The 20,933-nt window shown below is 45.7% G+C and overlaps 1 protein-coding gene across 6 annotated transcripts in view; it reads left to right on the forward strand.

The window, feature by feature from the left end:
* Positions 1 to 20,933, forward strand: part of LSAMP (limbic system associated membrane protein) — a 979,827-nt gene that overhangs the window by 673,076 nt on the left and 285,818 nt on the right. For 2 of the 6 annotated variants that reach the window (XM_015636520.3, XM_015636545.3), the window contains exons 1-2: positions 8,557 to 8,641; positions 9,292 to 9,370. In XM_015636520.3, coding sequence (XP_015492006.1) covers positions 8,563 to 8,641; positions 9,292 to 9,370 — 158 coding nt within the window. In that variant the 5' untranslated portion in view covers positions 8,557 to 8,562. Of the gene's footprint in view, positions 1 to 8,556; positions 8,642 to 8,731; positions 9,371 to 20,933 lie in introns of those variants that run through there. The other 4 variants (XM_015636537.3, XM_015636566.3, XM_015636530.3 and 1 more) reach the window with 3 other exon arrangements.

The raw sequence follows: 20,933 nt of genomic DNA on the forward strand, positions 1-20,933 counted from the left end.
CTATTCAGAGCTCCATCTCTTCATCAAAGTTTTTCTTTGGGCCTTTTCTTATTATCTTGCTCCACTCTGATCCAACTTTAGTGATTTTTTTTTTCACATCACTTGCCTTTGTTCAGCCAGCTGCTATGGTGCTCTGACCAACCTGCTCTTTGTCCTTCCCTGATCTCTGCCTGCTGGAAGAAGCTAGCAGGCTCATTACAATATTAAAAAAAATACTGGTGTGTTGTATAAATTAAGAAAGTAATAAAGTGTCACTGAAGGCCAGGACTATGCACAACCCGCAGGGGTTTCACAGGAAGCAATGCTTCCACTCCTGTGTGAGTTGTGGGCTCTTTGTTTCACAAAGCCCTGCCAGCTGCTGGATCTAACAGGTTGATGGAGCTGAGTAAATTATGTGTGTGTGTGTGTGAGCATTTGCTGGCACTTCAGGGCCTGAACCAGGTCAAGTCCCCACATGGATTTTATGCCCCTTCAAGAGAACATCTACTTATTCTCACTCTTGCCTGGAAGGCTTTTATAAATGGACTCCCCAGACTTCTGTTTTAGGGAGCTGTTTCAGGATGTGTGCATCCCTCATCCAGCCCAGCCTTAGCAGAGTCATAAGCAGTGGTTCAGGGAAGAATTTCTGTCCCTTGAAAGATATTGTTTTTACTGAGAGGTATTGCTTCATCTGAGCTGTTTGCAAGTTTTCCCACACTTGGGTTTGTTTTGCCCCATCCACATTGATTTAACCATGAGTTGGGAGGAAATGGAATCAGGGTGGCTCTTAGATGAGGAGATGCTGCTCCTGCCAAGTGGTGAAGCCCTCAGGCCATAAAGCTGCAGGGCCACTGCATCTGAGCACAATGCTGGAGGTTCCTCTGGTAACTGTCTGACAGAATGAGCTGCTGGAATCACCTCCAGCAAAATGCCTTCTGTCTCTGAGAAGTTACCCAATTTCTGCACCTCTTGGTGGGCAGGTCCTCTGTTGTTCCACCCCTGCTCCTTCTTCTCCCTTTCCCATGCATAGACTTGGACTAATTTCTTTGCTATCTGGCCCATATCAAGGACAGTGATCTTGCATCTGCCAGCTCTCCTAGAGGCTGCTGAAAGCACCCTGTTTTCCTCTCTGGCACCAGGTGTTTGGCATTTGTGGCAAAGTATTGAACTAGGAACAAAACTGGTGCGATGTAAGACTCAAACAGGTACAACATAATATTTCAAGGAGATAGTATTTAATATTTGGCAGGCATTTAAGCAGACAAAAGCATGATTCAATTCAGTGGCTGGATGATAAAGGAAATAACATTTGTGTTTAAAACAACAAGAAAAATTCTTAATCTGATGTGGTAATTAATCATTGAACCCAAGAAGTAGGTGAGTTTCTGTGGCTTGAGGCAGGCAGCTGTATAGGATGATCTGAAAAGTCCCTTCCAGCTTTAAAATGTATGAATATGACGTGGCCTGACAGAAATGGGGCATGAGAGCAACACAGGAAAGGGAGAGAAACTGGAAAATGTCAGGGTGAGAAGTTTAGAAGAGAGGAGCAGAAAGATGAGAAGAAAAGCTGAAACATAAAAAAGTTTATGTTGAAAGACTAGGCATGCACTAATTCTAAATGCTGAAACAGAGACATTCCTGACCTGTAGCCTGTAAGGCTGAGCTTCTGTCTCAGGGACTGACCTGGCTCTTCATCTTGAAGATCGGACATGTTAAAGATATATTTTCCTTGTTTTCAGATCTGAGCACAGTGAAATGAATGGAAGTGTTTTCAGAAGCTTGAGTTCAGGCAGAAAATAGTTTCAAAGGAAATTTTCACCAAATTTTTGCATACAAATTTCTCTTGCAGGTGAGAATTTCTGACACTGTCTTATGTCCTGATAGCACTACAAAGCTTGAGAATTTTTCTTGTCTTGCTGCAGGCCTCAGTTTAAGTTTCATAAAAATGATGCTGGAGCTGTTTTCATGGACAAGAAAATGCATGACCCAACAGCCTGCTGCACTCTATTCTTCACAATAAAATTAATTCTCTGGTAATGATGGATGTACAGAATGCATCATTTCAGCAAGACTTTGGAGCTCTCTTCAGAATCATTGCTGTCAGAGTGATTATGCTCATCCATTAGCATTGTGTCGAGAACTCCATGCCAGAGCAGGCCATCCAATATGCATCAGGGCTCCTCAGGACCACCAGCTGTACAGAATTCCTGTCTGCAGCCATCTACATCCCATGCAACTGGCAGGCAGTTGTTTTGGGGCCTGTAAAGGAGGAGGCTGGAAATAGGTCACGCCTGGTATGTTCTGTAGATTGAGTCTTGCAGGGCCTTTCTGTAGGGTAGTGTCAGATGGTGTCAGATCACCCTGCAGGCTTCAGGGCTTCGCTCCTGTGTCCTATTGGAAGCTTGTGTGAGGATCTCTGCAATGGAGCTGTAAACTTTGACACGCCCTGAGAGACAGGACAATTTAAAATGGTTAAATTGGGCATCTGCTCTGAGTGCCCTCAAGACAAGATTACTTCTCTGAGGGCAAAGGGAGTCTAGGGAAATTAACTTTTTATGCCTCTGTGACTGCTTCATTAAGTAATTTACCCAAATTCGCTGAGGAATTTGGACTGTCCTCCTAGAACTTCCCAACCTTTAGTTCATCTCTCTGCTTCTGTGTTGGGAGGGATTGTTAACCACCGTAGTCACTTGTGAAGTCAATCCTGATTACTTTTGCTGAGAGCAGTAAATATTCACTGGCACTGGAAGGAAAGTTTTTGGGAGATACTACTAGGAGTAAGCAGATTGAACTACTGCCTTCCTATGGGGAAGTGACTTATTTAAGGACCTGTAGGGTTGAACTCTGGCTCTGCCTGAGTCATCAAGTGTTACGTGACATTGGTGAAGCAACCATTTACTGCCAAATATAAAGAGAATTTGAAGCTGTCCTCAGTGGGAGGTATGGGCTGCTTGTCTAGATTTGCATGCCTAATTCCTATAGGCACATTTAAAAAACACAGGCTGTGCTTTTTAACTCTACCTTGTTCCCATGAGGAATGGCACAACTGGGATCAGCTATTCCCCTGCTGTTGAAGCCATGAGCCAGCCTTTCTTGTGGGGACAGGTCCCACAGTCTCCCACTGGGACTGCTGCCTGGGCTGGGGGATGGCAGACAGCTTGGCTCCCTGCCACACAGCAGCACTGGCTGAGCAGCCTGGCCTCCAGTGGTTTCAAAATGATCTGACACCCTCTGGCAAGAAACAGCTGCAGAGTCCAGTTGTGAGGTGTTGGTAAGGAAGCCACTAATGGTATGTGATCTTTCAGGGGAAAGGCAGTGTGATGCTCTTGACACTTTGGATGACTTTTATTCTTGTATTTATATAAGACTGAAAGGGTAACTTTTGTTTTAAGCAAAAAAAGAAGCACTCTTTTGTTTAAAGCAAAAAAAGAAGCACTCTTTTTGTCTTGACCCTCTCAAGCTGGAAGGATCTTTCTTCAAATGAGTCTGTAGTTCTACAAGCACTTGCTGTGATAGCAACCAGTAATTAAGGATACAAACCATCTGCATTACTAATTATTTTATTCTGCTTGGTCATACTGATTAAAAAAAAAAAAATAAAAATAAAAGCATCTTTAGGCTACTATTTTCCTCCTGTCCAGCCTTCAGATTCAGTCTTTAAAAGGCAAAATTTTCTGAAAAGTCTGATCACAAAATCTCTTCATCCAGTCAAACAAGTTTGGTTTTTTTTTTTCTTTCAAAAGTGATAACACAGTTCTCTACCCATGCAGCACAGAAGATGAACTTCACAACTTGTTTTTAGCTGGTGCAGGTCAGCATAGCTCTTCTGACAGTGGTGGTGATATGTCAGCTTACAGCAATTGAGAACCTGGCCCCTGACCTCTAAATTGCCCACACCAAGGGGATCAATTGTGAAACCAGATCAATTGCATCGTAGCAAGGTTACAAATTGGTGAAAATCAGCTCTTGTTCTTGTACAGGAGAGAGTTCTGTTACAGCTCAGTGACCACGCTTAGAGAGAGGTACTGTGCATGCATGTTATCATCCGCAGTTATGGCCAAGCTGAGTGCTCTCCATGCAGTTAATTCTTCTACCTAATGAGGTCCTAACTTCACAGGAAGCTTGGTCTTGTTGCAGTACATGTGTGGATGTTAGCCTTGGCTCTAAACTGGCTCTTTTTTTCAGCATCAAAAGCCAGTTTAATTTTTAGACTTGCAAATTATTCATAGGAACCATATATAAGTATTTTTCTCAAACTGCAGAATTTTTCCCTATAGTAAGTGCTTCATAAGTTTGATTTCCCAACTCCCTCCTATCCCTGCTTTTTCTCCCTTTCTTCTATGGCTCCCTGTATCTCAGGGACCAAAGGAGAATGGAACATAACTGCTTAATTGCAGTGGGAATTATGCATGCCCTTGCACATCAGAGCAGAAATGTGTGCATGTAGGAGCTGTAGATATGGGAATGAAGAGAGGACAGAGAGATCAGGCTGTCTTTCCACGGTCCCTTAATCTTCCTCACCATGTTGTGAAACCCCTTTGGCTCTTCCTCGTTCCTCTCCATAACTCCTCTGCCAATGAGACAAAATTGCATTTTCTCTTCATGGCTGAGAAGCTTTGAGCTGGCTCTGCTGCATTGTGCAGTAGTGTATCTTGACTAAATGCGCTATAGCTCACAAAACATCATACGTTTTCGCTCACTCTTGCAGATATCCCAAATAAAGTCCCTATGTGCCTGGACTCTGCTGGCACAGCCATTGCAGAGTCCCCTTAAAATTATTGTGTCAGTCATGATATGGTCTGGAGACTTGTGTGAGCTGTTTGCTTCTTTTGGTATTTTTCAGAAATGCCTTTTCCCTGATTTCAGCAGTATTTGGGATCAAGTCACCAGTTTTGGTGTGGCTGATAGTGAAAGAAAGTCAAGTGAGAACAGTTCCATTTTGTGGCTGTTTGTAGCATGAGCTGACGAGCCTCACTTCAGTCCTAGAGGGCAGCCATCCACATCATACAGATGGTTGTCGCAGTTGGCATTGAGTGAAGTGCGTGGATCGCTCTTTGCATTTAGCCACCTCAAATGCAGAAAAAATCCCACTCCTATTTGTGGTCAGAGTCCATGCTTTCAGTGTCTCTTGGCTCTCCATGAAAAACAGATGGCACTTGAGGCTTTCACAATGTCAGTCCCTGAGTATCTGAAAATCTGAGCTGCCACAGGTAGGCAGAGGTGACCTGAGTACCCAGGGCAGCTCAGCATGGCATGTCTGAACATATCTCCTGCACATCCAGGACCAGTGTGGAGGCTGTCTCCTTTAGCCAGCCTTGGTGTCCACATTGTGATGTCTTCAGCCCATTCCCCTCAAAGACAGGAAAGCAGGAATAGCCAGGCTGCCTCAGCTCATGCTGTTTTCCTTCCAGCTTGGTTCACAAACGAATCCCACATCCATAGTGTGGAAACACAGATACGTTCCTGAACCTGCTATCCAAACATTTCTGTCTCTGTCTGGGCCTTAAACTCTGTGCTCATCAAAGTGTTTTTCTCTGGGTTCTGTTCCCTTTAAACAGGGTTTAAGTGTTTTGCATTGGAGGGGAGTGATGTGGTACCTGTGGGGCTGGGCTCATGCTGCTCTGTCCATTCCTTAACTGCGTAGTGACAAAATCTGGTAAGTCAGGCTCTTTCTGCCAGTCCTGCACCTACCAAGAGTACTGATAAATGGCATTAAAAGGCTGCAGTGTGGATTTGCGGTGTCCATACTCTGACTGTTTACCTGAATTTTTCCTCAAGTTCTCAGAAGTTAGGAAAGTTGGGAGCCAGACCTGCTGTTTCATTATCTTCTTCCAGCAGGGGGAGATGGGTCTAGAGAGTTATTTCTTCTGGGAACACATAAAAAATTAGCACTATTTATTTTACTCATGAGATGCTCTCCTAGGATTTGTGTTACTCCTGCTTGTTTGGCCTTTTCACACCTATGCAACCCCTTCCTTTTGCTTCTGTAGACTTCTAAAAGCAAATAAGGCCTATTAGCTTTAGGGTTTTTTTTTTGTTTTAGTTTTCACAAGGTTCACAAGACTCTCAAGGGAATTTCTTTCTCATCCTTGTGTTTATTATTAGTATTATTATTATTATTAAATAGTTATGCCACAGTAGTTCTAATGAGGATTGTATAAATGTGTAAGAAGATGAAATCATCCCGTGTACTGCTACATCAGCAGAGAGGGGCCTCTGAGTCCTTTGTGATGCACCTCTCCTGGTAGGCAGGCATGGCCACATGCAGTCCCACCTGGAATCAAGATCTTACTGGAGCCTCCAGACAAGATTCCTTTCTTCTCCCTCTCTGAAACCCCCTCTGTCGTTCTCTGTGTAAAACATATTGGTGCCACTTTCTATGAACTATATTTAACTAAGCATTAAATTTAGATTTAACTGGATAGTTATTGCCTCCTAAGTAAATACTCTGAGATAAGGAAATATTTAGTGAGCTCTAGCAGTTGGGTGGCAGATACTTCTTGCATTGCATAATAGTTAATCTTCGACAAATATGTTTTCCTTACTCCACGGGCATTTAATTAACATACAATAGCTCTTATTAAATGTAGATGAAACATATTTGGGAGACCCTTGTAGAAAGGATCCGTGCAACACTGGCTTGCGAGAGGGGTGCTTTTCTTTCATTGGTAACTTCATATGGGACTGGGTCTTTTAGCTGTACTCTAGGTCTGTCTGGGGAGTGCAGAGGTTTCCCCTTGGTGATGTCCCTCTCCTGGCATGTCAGCAGCCTGATGCATCTCTGTGCCTTGCACTCTCCATCCTAGAGCGGTGGTTACTGGTCAGCAATCGGGTGTCAGCAGCGTGGTCTTCTCCAGAGCAATATCCTTGTGGAGTGGCATCTCTCTCTGCAGTAGCTTGGGTACATCCAGCATGTGGATTAACCCCTTTAGCTCCTCACTCCTCTCTCTTTCTGGTGCTATCCGTGCCAAGTCTACTGCAGAGGAAACGTCTGACTCGCCTCACTCCTTGGCTTGAATACAAAGCAGTCATATCTTCTTGCTGCTGCATTCGTGGCACTGGAGCAGCAGTGTCATGACCTTAGTCCCTAATTTGTGGGCTTTTAACACTTGCAGGGATTGTTTAAGTACTCAGACAGTGCGGTCTTTCCATACCAAGGCTGCAGGGGCCAGTTTCTAAGAGTTCAGAAAGCAACTGGATGTATTCCTGGAAGAAGAAAATCATTCAAGTACCATTAACTACAAAGGCAGTGCCACTGGCTGGGGACATGCCTTAGCCATAAATCACTAGAAATAGATAAGTGCCCTGGGGCAGTACCACTGCATGCTTGCCTTGTGCTTGAGAGCTTCACCAGGCATTGGCTTTAGGCTGCTTGGAGACAAGAGGAAGGGTTAGAGGGCCCTTTGATCTGGTCCCACATGGCCATTTCTATGACAGTGACAGTCCTTATGTCTGTGTAGTTTGAGCACACTGTATCCCACAAGGCTGCAGGAGCAGAGGTGAAGCAGGCTACGTACAAGACCTGTTTTTCCTTTACTGCACACACATGTACCAGCGCTGTGACCACACAGGACAGCAATTCTCAGCCGAGTAACCCCATGGCTTTTCTTGCACCTGATTCTCTGGACCCCTCTTAAACCTCCCCTTCCCTCTTTGCTTCTCAGTCCCAGCCCCGCCGTGCTTTGGCCGCAGAAGGGTTACATTAGCGAAGCATCCCTAGGAGCAGTTCTGATCCCTCCCGCAGGCAGACATCGGGCTGGTGGAATGGCAGGCAAGCATCAGCAATAAAACATACGGCTTATTCCCTTCCATTAATTTAATCTCCCTTCTCTTTGCGGCGGCGGTGGGCTGCGGGAGCGTTCCCGGTGGGCAGCGCTGCTGCCGGCGGGCGCGGGGCTCAGCTGCGGGCTCTGGCAGCACAGGCCGAGCATTCACACCGCGGGCAGCTCAATGCCGGCATTGTCTCCGCTCCGTCGCTCTAGGCTGGGAAAGGAGGTGGGGGGCGGGAAGGGCTGAGTGGAGAGAGGTGGGAGGGAGGGATGTACAACTGGTTATCTGGCGAGAGGAAAGTCTGAGAGGGGAAGAAGCGAGGTTTGAGGCTGGCAGAGGCAGTTGCCAAGGATGCTGCTCTGTAAATCAGCTAGCGTGCGGCTTCAGGCCGCTAAGCCAAGTTGTTTGCACTTTTGGCCACAGACCCTCTTTCCTCACTATTTCATCTTCAGAATATTGGCCGTACCTTCCTCCGTCCTTAGTGCCCTACTCCCTGTGCCTCCCTCCCGCTCAGCAGCTCCCGGCTGCTCCTGCCTTCTCTCCGCTTCCCGCTCCAGTTCCCCGCTCCCCTTCTCCTCCTTTCCCCAGCCCCCTCTTCCTCTCCCATCCCCTTCCCTCTCTGCCTCTCCCTCCTCCCCTCTCCTTCAGGGCTTCTCCCCTCTGCCTTGCAGCCCTCCTGCCTTTCCAAGCTCCCTCTCGCTGCTGCAGTGCCCCGCTCCCGTCCCCGGCCGCCGTTCCGTGTCCCCCCGGGCAGCCCCGGTCCCCGGCGCGGGGTCCCCGGGCGGCTGCGCCCTCCGAGAGGGATGGGGAGGGATGGGAGGGATGGGGAGCACGGCCCGCGGCTCCTCCGCTCCCTCCGCCGCCGCTGTGGTGCCGAGCTGCCGTCTCACGAGTAAGGCTCCCTCCTCCCTCTCTCCCTCTCTCCTCCTCCTCCTCCTCCTCCCTCCCTCGCTCCGCCTGGGAAAGTGGGTTAGGAGGGAGCGCGGGGCTGGAGGCTGCACAGCCACAGGACTATCCCCTCCCGCATCCCGGCGACACAGGATTCCTCTTGTTCCTTTTCCTTTTTTTTTTTTTTTCCCACCTCTCTTCATCACTCTAAACGGGTCGATTTAATTGTTATTATTTCGTAGTTATTTTGCTACCTGACTTCTACATCTTGCTTCTTTTTTTCTTTTTTATTTGAAAGCTCTGCTAAGACTTTTTTTTTTCTTTTTTTTTTCTTTTTTTTTGAAAGCCTTAAAGGAAAAAATAAAGGCAAGGAAGGGAAAGAAGCCAGCAAGAGACTGAAAAGAGCAAGAGAAAGTGGCAGCTGAGAAGGACTGTGAAATCACCTCCCCTTTCTCAGGCTGTCGATCAGAGCGAGAGTTGTACATTATTATTATTGTTTTTCTTTCTACGTCTATCTGTCCACATACACAGGCAGAGAAAGAGACAAGTACTGACAGTGAAACTCGACGAGACCAGCCATGGTAGCAAGGGCTCAGCCTGATCGGAAACAATTACCGCTGGTCCTACTGAGATTGCTTTGCCTTCTCCCTACAGGGCTGCCAGTCCGCAGCGTGGATTTTACCCGAGGTACCGATAACATCACCGTGAGGCAAGGGGACACAGCCATCCTCAGGTAGGGCATTTTGCCAACTTTTCCTCCTCTGTGTGTGCATCTATATTGCCATATATGCAACGTGTTCGTGTGACGTGATACAGATTCGTGTGTATGTGTCTCTGTGAGAGAGTGTGTTATTTTACCTCTCAAACTGCAGTAGCAGCAGCTGCTACAAACAGGCTCTGCGTTTGTGTTTGTGCTTTAATGTGAAAAAATTGCAAAGCTTTTGAACACTTCTTGCCACACTATCCTCTGTGTAGTGCTCTGGATCGAAAGAATTTCAGTGGGGAAAGATCTGTTTGTGTTAGCGAGCTCTTGTGAGCGTACACTTTCCACCAGCCCTGCACTATCAATAGAGGCATCGAAAAGGGATCCAGCTGTGCTTGCCAGATGTTCCATTGATCTTCCCATGCTTCTTTTTGTACATATGCAAAAACTTTACCCCTGGTGCTGCCAGAACTCTCAGGCAAGTTCTTTTGGGAAACTCTTGTCTTTTAATTTTATTTATTTATTTTTCTGCCCTGTCAGGAGGGAAGATGGATACAATAGTTGAAAAGGCTGGTGAAAAAATGGTGTAGCAGCTCTGACATTTATGAAGATTATATCTTGGTGTGTTGGCTGTTTTGCAGGGCTAAATAAATGGGTGTATGCTGTGCCTGTGTGCCTGGTTGTGATGAGGATGCCTGCACATGAAACCTTGCTTACTGGCAGTATTGAGGGTTACATTTCTGGTTTCATTGTGCAGTTTTTCCAAAGGTACTTCTGACAGTACTTGGGCTTTTAGTTAGGAGCGTCCCAAATAGCTAAACTGCAGTGGTCTTTTTCCTGTAGGTTTCTTTTTTTTTCAAATTCTGCCTCACTCAACTTACCTGCAGTAACTGCCCTACTGAAGGAAAATTCTGCATGTGTGAGTGTGAACACTGTGTGTTATGGCTGTAAAACTACTGGGTGTCGTTTAAAATAAGTCTGTGATCTGTATCAGGAGCTGATAGTGCACAAACCCTGAAGCATCAAGGGAGCAATACCCTAGTAAAGCTAACAGCAGCAGCAAAGTTTTCTTTCTCTTTCTGTGAAATAAATCCTGCTGGATGTCACCAAACGCTCTGCTACGCCATCCCCTGTGTCCTGCATCCCTCCCATTTAATGATAGAGGGAAGAAGGATGCTGGAAGAGGGATGTGTGTGTGTGTGTGCGCGTACGCATATCGCTTCGGTCGCCTCCCATGTCCTCGGTTGTTTTGATCCTGGAATATCCATTCAGCAGCTTCCATTCCCCAGCTCTCCAGACTTGTTAACTTGAATGTAAGATTTATCCACACAGAGTAATAGGATTTACAGAGTAATTCATCTGCCTTGCATATGCAGTGGAAGCGGTTTAGATTTGACATGGTAAACACCTAACAAGGGGTGTTGCCTCTGACTCCAGCTTCTCTACTCTCTCTTCCACTCACTACCAATTCATATATCCCATTAACCCTTTTCTAGCAGGACTCCTAGCTGACTTACCTCATTTTTAAAGGCAAATCACTTCCATCAATCATTTATTTTGGAGGGGCTTCTCAGACAGATGTTTGCCAGCATATGTTTGGTACATGCAGCAGCAGACAAGTCATTAAGCTCACTTGCCCAGACAGGGGTCACTAGATTTCTATTTCCCACTTAACCCTGGAGCTTTTCAGTTTATCTGGATGCTGTGTGCTAAAGCTGCATTTGCAGCCGAGAGGGCTAAGCGGATGGTGGAGATGGTGCCTGCAAGTGCAGCGTGTAAAGCGTTCCCTCATCAGCAAGCTCCACGGGGCTGCCTGGGAGAGTGGTTTCAGTGATTGCGTGTGGCTTGCCAGTGTTATGTCAGGCACTAAAATAAAACACCTGAGTGAAGTGATCCAGCTGTGTCAGCCAGATGTGTGCCAAGTGACACAGTCTGCAGGAGCAGCACACCACCCGGCCATGTAAATGCTTGCCCTGGGCAATACTGTGTTCCTGGCAGGCTGCATTTCTGTCAGAAGTGACTGTGGCCACTGCACAGGCTGTACCTTTTTCCTTCAGCTGCCTTCAGAAGCTCTTTGAGCAGGTCTGGCCAGCTGTATGCTTTTCACGTTTCCTAGGAAGGGCAGCTGTCTCCTCTCCCTTTCCCTGGGACCAGACCCAGGTTTCTGGGATATTTCAGTTCCTGCTACAGACAAGAAGCAGAAACCAGGCTATACTGGGAGACAGACTGCCACATGAAGCTGGAAGGTGTGAGATTTCCCTGTGTCCCATGGACTTTAGGTCCTGCAGGATAACATTTCATTTCCTCAGTTATAAAGCAAAGGTTTGTTTGCTAGCTTTCCCCTCGCTGTTTTGTCGACCCTCCAAAACATAACTCACTTTAAGATAGCCTTGTTTTGAAAAACTCCCAGTGCCTCTCTTCTTTCCTGTCCATAGATCCACTATGACAACAGAAGGAAAAGAGCTAGATGGGAAAAAAACCCAAACAACTCCATTACATGATCTATACTAATTATGTTCAAAGCAGAACTTTCTGTCCACAGAGAGATAAGTAAGAGTTTTCTACACTTGGATCATATCACCTATCTTTGCTAAACATCTGCTTCAGAAGGGTTGTGCAGCATCAGTTTACCAGTGCCCAGTAGTTCCTGTAGCTTGAAGGGAAATGAAAATGTAGGAGGGAGAAAAAATTATATGCAGTTGGAGAAAAATAAAAGCAGTATACATAGTTATAAGATAACTGAAAACATGTTGTTCCTGTAAATTGTGATGCAAATCAGCAGGGACAGGATTTTCTAAATGAGTCTTTCTCTTTGGGGCCTTCTACATTTGTATATAGGGTTACACTTGTAGGTGGAAGAATGAGTGGGTGGATTGATCTACAAAGTGAAGAAAAATAGTTTATTATAAGACCTAATGTTCCTAAAGGAAGCCAGTCCTCTGAAGCTTCATCTGCAGCTTGTTACTCAGAATAGAATTATTCTGAAAAGTTTGGAGATTATTTTTTAAAGCTATAGCATTTAAAATATTCCCTCAGTATGGGACTATTAAAAATGTCCCTAACTCTAAACTGGCTCATCTCCTAAATGATCTGGCAGCAGATTTGATTCATTTCTCGGCCTTGCTGAAGGTTGATGACTCCTAGCAAGTATTTGGCATGGGAAAGTTAGGGAATTGCAGAGAGAATAAAAATAGCTCATGGTAGACTATCCACAGGGAAGAGGGTAATGGTCTGCTCCTTAGAGCAAGGCAGAAAAGAGAGGAGGGGTCTGAGAGCTGCAACAGGTGAAAAGGGCTGAGCAGAGTTGCTGGTGTTTGTCCAGCTACAACCAAAGAAAGAGAGTAGGATGTTTCAAAGATGACACTGTGTATTGGTGAGCCTGTCAGGCTTAACTTAAAATGAACTTAAAATGAAACTTAAGGTTTCAATTCTTTAACTCTGTCTTCAGCAAGTGAAGAAGGACACTGATCCTTATTTTGAGTATTGAGAGGGAACTTTGGCTACAGTTCCTGTTGATGTCTTGCTTTCAGGATTACAATCATGAAGTTGTCAGGTTTTGTATGCATGGTGTTAGGAAAAGAAGAAAAAAATATACAAACAAGAAATGCAAAACATATCCCCCAAACTAATTAGAATAGGAAAACAATCCCCAACCCCAAATCTTCTTGCTGTTTACCTGCCTTCAGCATCCTTTCCTACCTCATTTGCTCTCCACGTGCTGCGTGAACAAAGTCATTACAAAACACCCAGTGCTCTGTAACATACTTTGAGCCTGGGGAGGGGATGAGGAATATGAGGATGCTAAGTTGGCCAAGCTGGGGCATGTGCAGTAATGAAGGGGAGCTGCTGCAAGCTGAAGGAAGTGAGCTGTGGTTCTCTGTTGTGTTTGTCCCTCTGGATGGTCTAAAAGCAAAAACGGCAGTAGGGAGTCCATGCTATGGGATCAGGTCCCTGTACAGCATGTTGGGGAAAGATCAGCTGCCTCAGGAACCACCACAGCAGCTCACCTCAAAGTGGCTTCAAAGAACTCATCTGTGGGTGTCAGCAGGACTTGCAAAGTCCTGGCACAAGTGCAGATTCAGCCTTTAAAAACTCCTGAAATGGAACTCATCACCAGCTGGAACCAAAATGGGTCACATCTCCATTCCAATCTGTTCCGTTATACCAGTACAAATCCACTAAAGCCCAAGGGCAGAGCCAGAAATATTCCATTTGTCTTTGGGGCACATTCCCAGGGACTGGTAATAAAGAGGTACAAGTGACTCATACAGGGCATAAGCTTCTGAGCACTGCTCAGATGATGTTCAGCCTTTGGAGAACTGGGATCTCGCCAAGGTCTGAATTTGACTCATTGCTCCTGAGTTTTTCTAAGCATCAACTTTTCATCAAGAATTAAAACAATCTGATGCTGACATACAGATGAAAACCAACATTTGACTGAGTGTGCATTTTTCATTTTTACCAGGTATTTTAAAATAATGTGAAGTTTCAGGCTGATAGCACATTTAGGAACATCCATCCTAATGGGTACTTAGTTTCTTCAAGTTGCATGTGTCAAAGGATGGGCTGGAATCAAATTACCAGCAGTAATGACAGTGCTGCTGGCATAATCCTGCAATATAAGCAATTTATGCAAACTGTGTTCTTGGCCTCCCAGTATTTTGCTGGTATGTTACAAGTGGAGCTGTGCTAGAGGACAAAGGCACCTCAGGCAAAATAGCAACACAACATCACAACAAAGTTTATGCCCTACACCGTCATTTTAAAAGAAAAGTAAACGCTTTTCAGATTTTACTTATAATTAGCATACGATTTATAACAGGGAGCACTGAGCTGAGCCCTTTGCTAGAAATGAGAATAGGCATGTTCAAACATATAATGCCACATAATAATACAGTCTTGGCAGTAAAATTGTAACCTTGATTATTAGTGGTATTGTTGTGGCACGTAGAGGCCACCACTAAGTTGAGGCACCCTTTGTGTTAAGTGAGCAGAGAGTGAGAGCTCCCCTCCTCTGCAGGGTGGGCAGGCTATTAGCTGGGATGGAGCCAGGCTGGGGGTGGGCAGGAGGTGAGGGGACTCGCCCAGGGTTGCTGGCAGGGCTCAGGCACACCCAGCCTAGTGACCTATCCATTAGCCTGGGTTGCCTTTTGGCTCAGCCACACAACAACCCAGCAAATGTGACAAATGAGGATTCCCTAGTACGTCCTCATCCACACTGGTGTTGCCTGAAAGTCCCAAGTGCTTTCCTCTCTCTCCGGTCTGTACAAAGCCTTCATTATCAATTCTAGTGTCCATGTGTCGAGACAGGGTAAGTCAGGATCTGTGCTGATTCTTTCCTTCAAAGGAAAAATAAAAATGCATAAATGTAGTAACAGATGATGTGGCAAAACTTCCAGCTCTGGCAGCACATGGTGCTATTTATATGAATGCACACATGCATCCGTACATATGTGAGTGTGTGTGCATACATATGATAAAGAAAGTTGCAATATGTGTATGGTCAAAGGCTGGCAATCATCATGTCTCCTTATACACATGCATTATTTTTATATGGTGTGCCCAGAGGTAAGGGGGCCCTTTGTGAGAAAGTGCTTCCTGCAAGGTGGGGCTAACCCATCACAAAGAAAAGTGGAATGGAAATTAGAAAAGGAAATACTTTCTTTGGTGAAATGATGCATGTTTGATAACACTGTACGTATATTTTTTTCATTCAGAAAGATGGAGAGACAATATTGAACTGTATGGCTTTAACCTCCTCCCCTGTGTCTGCACACACACTTCAGTTTGCAACTAAGTACCATATGTTTTCCTACTCAGTTGGCATTATAATTTATATAGTACTATGTGCTACCTGAAGTGTCTCGGAGTCGGTACCTCTTCCACTCCCCTCCCCAGCAGGTCACGAGGAAAGACCTATTCTTAAAAAAGCTCATACTTACTGGAATTTGCCATCTCATAACTGCAAGTTTTCAAAATATATGTTACACATCCCTACCCTTTATATCCAGACCCACAGGCATCTGATTCTGACAGATCTACGGGGCCACAGCTTGCTGCTGATGCAGCGGCAGGGCTTCAACAGGCTCACTGTGAGGCTGAATATAGCCATTTTCATTGAAGTTACCTAGTTTTGTTGTCCATCAAAATTCACTCTGGTTTGTGTGAACTTGTGCTCTGCTGGAGTAAGTGCAATGGAGGGCACGGAGGTGAAGTCAGGAATTTACTGAGTTTTCTTTTACTGTTCTCTTGCTGAAGAAAAAACGAATGTGATTTTTAGCTGAATCTGACACCAAAGCATTTGCTTCAGGCTTTGAGCACATCTAACGTGCCTGGTTTTATGGTAAGTAATGGGAACTAATAATGATGAGTTTCACCTCTGCCTAGAAAATAGCTATTTCAAAATAATCTGAACTGCCAGTCTCCTCTGTGCTAATATATTTCTGCAGAGTTTTATTAGGAGCAACTTGGTTGTGTGGAAGAGGCCGGCTATGATCCTAGAGTTCTCCCACTGTGCTCAGCCCTGTGCAAAGAGAGGAGAAATAGCACAGCTGCAGCTCTATTGATTTCATTGGGGTTGGGCTTCCTTGGTCCCAGATAACTCGATGGAAATGAGCCCACTCACACTGGGCTGGCATTCAGCAGATACTTTGCAATAGCACATCTGTACAAAGTTTGGGAGGTGTGTGCTTGTGTGTGCCTGTGTGCAAGGGTGTGTTCCCCTATATTTGCCTCCATTTAAAAGTGAAAAGTGTTTTCTTGTATGTGGTTGGACAAATGTTCATATACTTTGTAAAGTTGCCACGCTTGCAACTGGGAGGCAGCACTGCCAGATGGATGGGATAAGGGTCTGCTTACTTGGAGGTCTCTGTGGCTTTTTCCAACTCCTGGACCACAATAATCCTCAATAATGCTGGAAGTGTCCTTCTGTTTCACTTGCTACAGCTGTTAAGGAAAAAAAAGCAGCAAGTATATAGAATATATATAGCAGAACATACCATCTTCCTCTTCTGAGGCTCAGTGATTAACACCCTTGTAGATCTGGCCAACACTGTCCCTTTTCAGTAGCAACTTGAACCACACTCACCAATTTTCATTTCCGTATCAGAGGGAAGTAGTGAAAACTTCAGAAGAGCAGGGAGGCTTCTCTCCTGCACACACCCTTCTGCTCTCCTGTAAGAGCCCAGACACGTCTGAACGGCTTCTCACCACAGGTGCTCTCCTTAGATGGGTTCCAAGAAGTGCACCAGATTTATGAAGGAAAGGGAAATGCCAAGAGGGCTCCAGCTCCCCCCGTGCCAACCTCTGTGCTGTGCACTTGCAAAACAAAAGGGGAACGGCCACACCACTGTGCCTCTGCCACTCATGGTGCCACTGCATCCTCTCCTCTCAGGGCCAGCAGGATTACCATGTTGGAGATGCACCACTGTCACTGTCCCTAACATGATATGCCTTAGCATATGAGTGAGAACAGTGCCCTACCAGGTGTGGTGATGGTGATGCTTTTCCAGTATAGGAAACCAGGAAACCACAGATACTTTAACCAGGAACACAATAGTGTCTGTATGGCAGCTACCTCAGTGCTCTGCTTCCTCCCTCCTTCCCAAGCTGGTTGTCCACCCTCACAGGAGACCATGATTTGGAGCTGCACATCAAATCACCTTTCATGCCTTCCTCTGCAAACAAAACCCGTGTTGAAATCCATTGGCAGGCAGCATCCATGACTTTGAATAGTAAATACAAATCTCTCCTTTTGCCTTTCTGTCTCTCTCTCTCTCTGTTATTAAGCTGACAGGCACTTAGCCAATTATCCAGTCGTCATCTCAGCTGTATTTATGAAGGAGGAAGAGACAACGCACACAGCTCTTGTCTTCAGGGCTTCAGCTGAGTCTCCCTTGTGTGCTGTAGCATTTTCCCTACTCAGAATACACAGGGAAAGAAACCACTGAAGGGGTTTAGTTGAGAAGAGGGATGGGGGAGTAGAGGTGGAGAAAGAGGTCTGCTCCCCCAGACCAGGGGCACACCAGAGCTGTCATTGTTTGGCACTCCTTTTGTGTTTAAATTTGGCAGAGCGCACATGCCTTTGTTGCATAAGGTTGCGATGGATGGGGAATGCGGTGGCTGTGGGTACTTGCAAAGTCCTTTTGCAAGGATCAAAAGTCAGGAACTATGTGGTGGCAGATTGTGAATCTGTGCCTTAAAGTGAGGGAGTCACATGTACTTGGGGACGTGGTGTGAATCTGTGACTTGGATCCAGGAGCCACCTCTAATCCCCAATGCAGTACTGCGCCTAGAACATACAGCCTGCGCTGGCTCAAGTGTTTACTCCAAACAGCAAAATTTAGGCAAATAGCACTGAAGTGTTCTGTGAATATTTTCATGAATGTTAAAAATGAATTCACTTTGGCTGCAGCTGTGCTTCCTTTGTGTGTGTGCATGTGCATCTTCTTTTCTCTCCCCCTTGTGAATAATCTGAGTGGATGAGTTTTCCTTGCCCTGGCGTTCACGGACAGAACGTTTTTAAAAGGTCCATAGATGAGCAAAACAAGGCTCTAGCAGCAACTTCTGCAGCTGGAAGCCCTGTCTGTACAGATTTGCAGGCATGTACCCCTTCCTCACCTTAAATCCAGACACTAATTTTGTGTGGATGCTTGTGGTGCTCTTGATATATGTTAATGTTGGATGGTGCTTAGGGAGCACCGGACATGGTTCTTGCAACCCTTCATAGGAGCCCAGGCATAAAAGCAGTTGAATAAGTGAGATGTAGAGCTGATCACAGCTTGAGCCACAATAATTTATGTGCATGTGACAAGAGAAAATTACCTTTAAACTCTGCACCCAACCAATCAATCTTGCAGCAGCCTGGTTTTGCTCAAAAAGGTGCCTCAGGCCAAGCCTATCAAGCTCAGAAAAAGAAAGGTTAAAATGTTCCAACATCATTATCTCTTTCTCTTCCTTTGGAGGAGAGGAACCACAGTGACAAAGCCTAGCTGACTCCTTCACACCAGTTCCTTTGTAGTGATTCTCACCCCCAGTCCAGATTCCTGGCTGGAGTCAGCAGGAATTTGTCCATGGTCAGGCCCAATGCTCATCTGGTCAGAGAATACAAAGGAAAGCATGTGACAGAGAGGACCAGGCACAAATAAGCATGTTGGAATTGGAAAATGTTCGAGAGGGGATGAAAACATTACCACTGTAAGGTAGCAATTATTGAGTGTTGCAGATAGCACAGGGTATGCTAGGAAACCCCCATCTGTTTTCCAGGGTGTCCTCTGAGCTTGGAGAAAAGTGAGATTCCAGGAATTAATCTCTCCTGAAAAATGATTGTCCCCTCTCTGCCAAATATGATGTAACATGATTCATAGTCTCTGTCCCTGCAGCAACAGAGCAGGGAGCCTGCACCATGAGGCAGATGTTTTTGGGGCTTCACAGGGGAAGGGACATTTGAACCTGCTTCCTCCTATGAGCAGAGACATGTGTGGGCTGTGATATAGTGGACCATGTTTGTTCCTTCAGGGCATGCAGTTTTCTTAGCAGTCCTCTGGAGTCAAAGGACAGGGGAGGTTTTAAGCTGGTGGAAGCTGGAGAGGGGCTGTTGCAGCCTGCCCTTCCCCCTTTTCACATTTGGTTCCCCCTTAGCCTTTGGCATGCTGGTTAAATAGGGGTGGTCCTTCCACAGCCCCCTGACATTTCTCAGGCAGGTCCTGTCCCCTGTTCTCCATCCTGTCAGACTGGCCCCACAGTGTATTTATTTTCTCTTCCTACACAGAATGCCTGGTGCATATATGTTCTCTGAGCTCACAGAAAGGGTGTGTGTAGGAGGGCTAGTAAGAAGTGGGGCTGTGTCACCAGTACAGCTCTTCCTCTTCCTAGCAGAAATATAGCTGAATGCCTTTTGCATCCCAGTGATGTGTTTCTCCTGCTTTCAGTTGTGATCCAAGTTGGAAATGGAGTGGTAGGAGATCCCATTCATTTAGGAGGTGATTGACAGGCAAGAGCTCAGGCTGCAGGCTGGTGTGAAAGCCACCTTGCTGCTGTCAGCAGAGGAACACACTGCAGTGCATTCTTGGTGTGCTGTGATTCTACTGGAACTCAGAAAGAGGCAAGTGGGGGCTTTTTCTCCCTCTGTTGTAGCTCTTTCTTGGGTGGGAAGCTTGACACCCTTGTGTTACACTCACATGGGGTGACACATCAGCACTGGGGTGCAGATCTGAGATTTTCTTGTGCAAGTAGCAAAGAAGACAGATGCATTTAAAAGATAATGGTGATGCAGTGTTAGGGAAAGTTCTCAGTGTTAAAACTGCCAGACCTCTACCCTTGAAGCATCAGGACTTTAGCTGGTGAGTTATGATCATTTCAGCCAGATTTGTCCATTGTAGAAGCTGTAGAAACTTTGGAGACAACCCCACATTTTCCCCCCATTTGGCATGAGACCATAAGATGCTATGGAAAACTAAAGCCAGCTGCTGATGCTGTAACAGGGATGTTCCTCTGGTCACTCTTTATTAACCTCCTATAGCACTTCCTTTTGTAGAACTGTGTCTCTGAAACTTTGGTGAAAACCCACACATCTTGTCTGCTTTTACACTTAAGGGAAACCTGAGATTGGCATCCATAATCAGGAGCAGAAGGTGCTGCAGGCAATCTGTCTTCCTTGCACTGCATTAAACCCATTTTAGTTTTTCAGTTAAATATCAAATTATCTGTCCACCCACACATCCTCCCCACTGCATCAACTGTGGTTAGGGATGGGCCATCTGTAGGACTTCTACCTGGGTAAGGGGGTCCACGGGGGTTCTTGCGTAACATGCTTCATGCGTATTCATTGGCCTTTAGAGTGGCATTTCTTCCCTTCCTATTCTCCTGGCTGGTCTCCAGTACTGGCAATGAGTCAGAGGCATGCAGGTCTATCAATCTGAGAAGTGTGTCCCAAGGTGGAGGAACACGTGCAGCTTTGTTCTTCCCTGACGCGGGAAGTAGCGCTTAAATGCGGGCCAGGTGGGTCAAGGACTTGGGACGTGGTCAGATAAGTTGAAATGTCTTTTTTTTCCCCCATGGGAAGCTCAAAGTTGGAGCAGCATCCAGCTCCCAGAGCAGAGAGAAGGAAGGGCATGCATTAGATTTTACAGCATTGTTGTGTTGTGCTGTGTCTGTGTCCCTGCTTCAGTGGTAGTGCTGGCTGCTTTCTGATCACTGCAGTAGGGTCCTGTGTCTCTTTGGAGTGCTCTGTGTTTCTAGAGAGATGTGGTTCAGTTGGATGGACTCCAGAAGAAGGAAGTGGGAATGATCAGAAGTCTAGACAGCATACTCATGGGGAGAGATGGATGGAAATGGGGCTGTTTGGGCTAAAGAAGAGAGGACTAAACATGAGATATGCATAACAGCATGCAGGTACATAGGATACAAAAGAAATTAATTATGTCTTCTGCAGAAGAAGATGGGGAGAAGTTTAAGATTGTAACAAGAGAGACAGGCTTAATGTAGTAAGCTCTGCAACAGTAAAGATAGCAAAATACTGAATCAAATTTCCTTGTGAGGCTGTGTAACTCCATCACTGGAGGGTTTTAAGGGCAGACTAGACAAGTACGAGGAG

Source organism: Parus major, chromosome 1 (genome assembly GCF_001522545.3).
Source record: "Parus major isolate Abel chromosome 1, Parus_major1.1, whole genome shotgun sequence".
NCBI classification, from domain to species: domain Eukaryota; kingdom Metazoa; phylum Chordata; class Aves; order Passeriformes; family Paridae; genus Parus; species Parus major.